Source organism: Oryza glaberrima, chromosome 8 (genome assembly GCF_000147395.1).
Source record: "Oryza glaberrima chromosome 8, OglaRS2, whole genome shotgun sequence".
In the NCBI taxonomy this organism is placed as follows: Eukaryota; Viridiplantae; Streptophyta; class Magnoliopsida; order Poales; family Poaceae; genus Oryza; species Oryza glaberrima.
The window spans coordinates 7,804,980-7,811,378 of record NC_068333.1 but is presented as its reverse complement, the minus strand read 5'-3'; the positions used below and the strand labels follow the sequence as shown (position 1 = coordinate 7,811,378).

The 6,399-nt window shown below is 42.3% G+C and overlaps 1 protein-coding gene across 1 annotated transcript; it reads left to right on the top strand.

The window, feature by feature from the left end:
- The first annotated feature begins 526 nt into the window (after window positions 1-526).
- Window positions 527-5,469, top strand: LOC127781086 (putative disease resistance protein RGA3). The gene is made up of 2 exons (XM_052307993.1): window positions 527-903; window positions 1,881-5,469. The coding sequence occupies exon 2, from the start codon at window positions 1,950-1,952 to the stop codon at window positions 4,998-5,000; it is 3,051 nt and encodes a 1,016-aa protein (XP_052163953.1). The 5' UTR covers window positions 527-903; window positions 1,881-1,949; the 3' UTR covers window positions 5,001-5,469.
- The last annotated feature ends 930 nt before the right edge of the window (window positions 5,470-6,399 follow it).

Below are 6,399 nucleotides of genomic sequence, written 5' to 3'. Positions count from 1 at the left end.
ACGCGAGAGAGAGGGGAGGGAGAGAGATGCGAGATCTGAGAGACAAGAGAGAGACACGAGCTGGATAAGGCGTAGAACGATCGAGTGGATAAGGACGCATGGTGGGTGCGGTTCTGATGGGCTCGGCTCAAAGCTATAGGTGCCGGGTTTTTTAAAAAACTACTTATAATATATTATAGGTGTCGGTTCTTTCGCTAGAACCGACGACTATAGTGTTTAAAGGTGTCGGTTCTATGTTTTTTCATCGTAGAAAGATGAAAAAAGCTCCATATGTACCGGCTTTAAATGAACCAATACCTATGAGCCGTTCTGAGGGTTTTTGTAAGTAGCGAGCCCCGCGTGCGCTCCGCTGGCCGGCACCGACACCGTCACGCGCCACGCGTCGCCAGCCTTGGCGTTCTACTGCTCCCACGTCAGTGCGCTCGCGTGGCGCGCTCCCCGCGCGCCGCCTCTTCCCGCGCCAGCATTACAACCTCGCCGCGTGCCCCTGCTGGGCCCTAGGCCTGGTCAGAGCTGCAGAGACAGAGGCTAGCTTTAATTGCGTTGAAGCTTCGCCTGCTGCCGTCCGTCCACGCCCGCGATGATGCTGCCGCCTGTTGCCGTCTCCGTCTGTACCTCCCGCGGCGTCAGCAGCAAGCCACGCCCCGCAGCCCCATCAGGCCGGCCGTCACCATCGCGCCCGAATAAAGATCCGATTGAAGCTTTGCTGTCACCATACATTTAAGCTCGCCGGAGCCGTCGTCTTCCTCAGCTCCGGCAGAAAGATCCGATTGAAGCTTTGCTGCTCGAGCAACCTTGAACCCTACTGCATGGTAGGTCGGTTCAAGCTCTCGCTCGCCATAGGTGGCCGGTTGCCCGACCTCGCCCTTCCAAGATCGTCGTCGCCGAGGCCGACATACAGAGGTAAGTTAGTTCCCCTTATCCTCCTCTCCCTGCACCGCCGCCACCGTTGCAAAAGCACGCACTAGCTCAGCCAACCCTCTGTTGCCTCTCTTCTGCTCTGCTATGCTCTGCTCGCTTTTAAGTTTTAACTCTGAGAAGAGGAACTAAACTCTTCTCAATTATTTCCAGTAATTAATCGAAGACAACATATGAATTATATCCAATTGTTTGGGTAGAACGAAAATTCGAAAGTCAGTTTAGACTTTGTTTGTACTGTTGTACGAATGTAATGCAACTTTCCATGGTAACATAGTAGATTTTTTATCTACAACAACTTCCTAGATATGCATATGCAGAAGATACCATATTTTATATTATAAAACTTGATACCTCACATATTTTATCAAGTTTATCCCAGGCAGTTGACCAAATTGCGAATATGCTTGAAAATTTTATCCCAGGCAGGTGACCAAATTGCGAATATGCTTGCTAGTTAATGGTTATATACTTATATCTAAGTCAACACCGTTGAGAGAAAATTATTGGTGATTCTGTTCTTGTTTATGTATTTATGAAAAAAAAAAGTTATCCCCACTGTTGAGTGATGCAAGAGGATTCATAAATTCCCCCGCTTCTAATCATTAATCTGCTTCTGTATCAATTCTATCTGTTGTCATTGCTGTTGTAATCAAATTTTGCTGCAATAATTCTGATCATGCAAGTGCAGCAGAAGTTTGAAGATCGTTATACCCCTTTCAATTTGTTTTTGTTAGATTATTTATGTATTGGCTAGTTCTTCAGGATCAATCAATAAATAAAAGAAATTGTGAACATGCTGAGAATTGATCACGAGACTTTAGAGTTGAAACCATAAGCCCCTTACCATTGCACTGTCATAGGTCATTTCACTGGTCTTAACATACTTATCTTGATGATTATTATTTCATCGAATTTTTCTACAGTCCTTCTAACGTTTAATTATACACATTTTAATGCAGGCTTTCCATTGTCCTAAATAGATTTACTTTGCATTTTTCTTTGTGGATTTCCTTCAACCAATTTGCTCGATGGCAGCCATAATAGATAGTTTTGTTGGATTATGCCTCAACGAACTGCAAAAGGCGATTACAGAGGAAGCAATACTGATTCTTGGGGTGAAAGAAGATCTCATGGAACTGCAGCAAAGAATGGAGCAAATAAAACCCTTTCTCAATGATGCCGAGCAAAGGGGGATAGAAGACTCAGCATGTGGCAAATGGCTTGGTCGGCTAAAAGATGCGATGTACGATGCTGATGATATTATCGACTTAGCTAGATCTGAAGGAAGCAAGCTACTAGCAGATCATCCTCAAGGATCATCAGGCAAACCAAATTCATGCACTGGGTTTTCTCCTTTCTCTTGTTTCTCTAATATTCGTAAGCGTCGTGAGATTGGTGTTAAGATCAATAATCTCAACAAGATAATAGAGAGCATTGCAAAGGATAAAATTTTTTTGACACCTGAATATAGTGCACAATCCACTGGAAAAAGTTCATCAGCATCCAAAGTGACAATTAGTTCCCACCTTGTTGAGCCTAACCTTGTAGGAAAGGAGGTCATGCATGCTTGCAGCAAATTAGTGAACTTGATACTTGCAAACAAGGATAAGAAAGCCTACAAGGTTGTTATTGTTGGAACAGGAGGAGTCGGTAAGACAACACTAGCTCAGAAAATATATAATGATATAACGTTGAAAGGAAATTTCGACAAGCAGGCATGGGTCTGTGTTTCCAAAGAGTACTCTAAAGCTTCTGTTCTGAGACAAATTCTTCGGATCATGGAAGTTCGCCATGACATCGATGAATCAATCGGAGAGCTACAAAGCAAGCTCACATCAGCCATTAAAGAGAAGAGTTTTTTCCTTGTTTTGGATGATGTTTGGCAGTCAGATGTATGGACTAACCTGTTAAGGACTCCATTGCATGCTGCTGCTACAGGAACAATTCTTTTTACTACTCGGTATGACAGTATTCCTCAAGAACTTGGGGCTGGATATATCCATCGAGTTGATTTGATGTCAGTCGATGTCGGATGGGAACTACTCTGGAAGAGCATGAACATCACTGACGAGAAACAAGTGCAGAATCTGAAGGACATAGGGATTGAGATTGTTCGAAAATGTGGTCGACTTCCTCTTGCAATCATGGTTATCGCCAGAGTTTTAGCATCTAGAGATCAATCACAGAATGAATGGAAAAAGATTTTGAACAAAAGTACTTGGTCAATGGACAAGCTTCCTAGTGAGATAAGTGGTGCTTTGTATCTAAGTTATGAAGACCTACCACAACACTTAAAGCAATGTTTTAAGTATTGTGTTGTATATACTGAAGATTCAGACATTTACCATGATGATATTACCAAGATGTGGATTGCTGAGGGATTTATAGAGGAGCAAGAAGGCCAACTACTTGAAGATACGGCAGAAGAATACTACTATGAGTTGGTTCATCGGAACCTTCTTCAACCAGATTATTCAAATTTTCTTCATAACGTATGCAAAATGCACGATCTCATAAGGCAACTCGCTTGTCATTTGACAAGAGATGAATGTTTTGTCGGAGACCCAGAATCATTAGGAGGCAACATATTGTGTAGACTCAGATGTATTTCAGTTGTCACAGAGAAGGATATGGTGGTGATACCTAGCATAGGCAAGGAGCAAGTCAAAGTGAGGACTTTCGCAATTGCGTCTTGGTCACTGAGAGTCGAGGATACCATTTTCAAGAGATTTCTACATCTTCGTGTTTTGGATTTGACGGGTTCACAAATACAAAGTATTCCAAGTTACATAGGAAATTTGATCCATTTACGCTTGCTTGATCTAGAAAGTACCAGCGTAACTTGTCTTCCGGAATCCATTGGTTCTCTAAAAAACCTTCGAATATTGAATTTGCCGGGATGTGGAGGTTTACAAACTCTTCCTTTGGCAACCACTCAATTGCACAACTTAAGGTGCCTTTGTCTTCGCCAAACACCAATAAATCAGGTTCCAAAAGGCATAAGCCGGTTGAAGCTTCTCAATGATTTAGAAGGATTTCCTATTGGAAGTGACAATGGTAACACTAGTACACAATATGGATGGCCCTTAGAAGAGTTGGTTCCTCTTTTGCACTTGAGAAGGATTACTATCATTAAATTGGAAAGAGCGGTTCATCGTAGTACAGATCCAATTCTACTTGACAAAAAATCTCTCAAAATATTGTCTCTACGCTGCACCAAACACAAGAACCGACCATACTTAGAAGTGGATGTTAACAATATAGAGAAGATCTTTGAGCTACTAATCCCTCCACATAGCCTTGAAGATCTAGTCATTGAAGGATTTTTTGGTCGGAGGTATCCCACCTGGCTATGCAGTACCTACTTGTCTTCACTAAAATACTTGAACATCATACATTGCAAATTGTGGGTTCATCTTCCACCGCTTGGCCAATTACCCAACCTGAGATATCTGCGAATTGTTGGAGCAACTTCAGTTAGCAAGATTGGACCTGAATTTGTTGGCCGTCTGGCAGGTAATCCAACATTCTCAGAGGCTGTAGCTTTCCCCAAGCTAGAATGGTTGATCATCGACAATCTGCCTAACTGGGAGGAGTGGTCCATTGTCGAACAAGATTCTTTAGCAACTACAGAAGGAGCAAATGATGGCGCGGAAGCCAAGCGAAAACGAGAAGGCATGTTTCCAAGACTGCAGCTGTTTCCTCGCTTGGAGAAGTTGGATATTGCGCGTTGCCCAAAGCTGAGAGCACTCCCAGAGCAGCTCGCTCAAGCCGGCAGCTTGAGAATCCTCCAGTTAAGAAAGGCAGGACGTCTGAAGATTGTGGAGAACCTACATTTCCTTTCAGATCTCCTTCTGATCACAGGATGTGGATGCTTGGAGAGGGTCTCTAACCTCCCTGTGGTGGAACGGCTGAATGTGCGACGTTGTCCGAGATTAACGAGCGTTGACAGGTTGGGCAGTTTGCGGCAGCTCTCACTGGGAGCTCGCATGCGGAAGATCTCCTTGCTGTGGATGCCTGGGCTTCAACAGCAATGCCAACAGCTTCATGGTGAAGCTCTAGATGTGATTATTCGGTGATGACATATGCTCATTCATACGTGATTTGGGAAATTAATCATGCTTCGTCTAATCCTGTCCCCACTTGTATACTTGTAGAGAACTTTTACGGTACAATATAGTGCCAGTATATACTGGCAGTATATAGAAGGGCATGCTAAGAATTTGCTAGAAAATAAAATAACACTTTAGTAATTTTTTTTGTTCAGATTGAATCTAATTGGGAGTACCCGGTCCTAAACCTTATCGTGCACTAGGAGAGAAGCATCCTGAGCGCCATTGTTGACAAAGCACGTGACGATAGCACGGTTTGATGATAGAATAACGAAGAAAAGACAAAATTACCTTTTCAAACTTTATACTGCCATCTAATTAACTAAAAAATTAAATCAATCTACACCGTTAGGTTATATATACTGGCAGTATATAGTTGTATTGTCTCCGAAGTTTGCCTGGAAGCTCCGATTTTGCAACCGCCGAATTAGCTACATACGGCGGCAAGCTCGTTCAGTCCAAGCCGTGCTACAAATCTCTGCCCCTGACCATGGAAATCCTGAGGCATTGCTGAGTTGATTAGTGCTGTCTCCTCCCCTCGATAGATGAATCAAATAGATGCTTTCATATGTTTCTGCAATTTGTTTCAACTTTTATGGGATTTGTGTCGCTATCCCCTTCGAGATGCATGATTCTAATTCGCTGGATTTTTCTACTTTCAGTGCATTGTGCCACTGGTTTTCATATGGTTATTATGTTGAATGAAACATATTTTAGAATTCATTGAAACATTGTTCCTTGACTAGTGAAACATTACTATACAGCATGTGTTCTGTGAGAGATGTGTTGCCCTCCTATAACTTATTGGGATTTCCCCCTTTCCACTGCATCGTGCCACTGATTTTCAGTTGATTGTACCGAATGGAAACATATTTTAGAATGAGTTGAAACACTGTTACTTAACTCGTGAAACATTTTTGTATAACGTGTGAAACATTTTTGTATATCTAGTGAAGAACATTTGTTATAGATTGTAGCAGCCAGAGAGCTCTTCAGGTGCAGGCCGTGCTGGCTTCTTTGCTTCCCACCATGGATCTGCTCTACCAATGGTTAGAACTGGGATTTTTTTTATTTTTTGAACTTTTATATTTTTAATTTTAAAAATAAACCAATCCAAAATTTATTTTCAAAATCTAAACCTTTTGGCCATACCAGTCAAACCAGCATAGCAAAACAATACTGTCACGCCACAGCGTTATTTGGCCATGCCAATCTCGCTGGCGTGGCATGACAAAATTGTCACGTCCGCTGCAGGTGGCGTACCAGTGTTTGTTTTGGCTGCTGGCGTGGTCAAAAGGTTCAGATTTTAGAAATAAGTTCTCAAATGGTTTAGTTTTAAAATTAAGAATTAAAAAGGTTAAAAAAA

What these genes read in the sequence shown, in the direction of transcription:
- LOC127781086 (XM_052307993.1), top strand. Translation starts at nt 1,950, where the DNA reads ATGGCAGCCATAATAGATAGTTTTGTTGGATTATGCCTCAACGAACTG.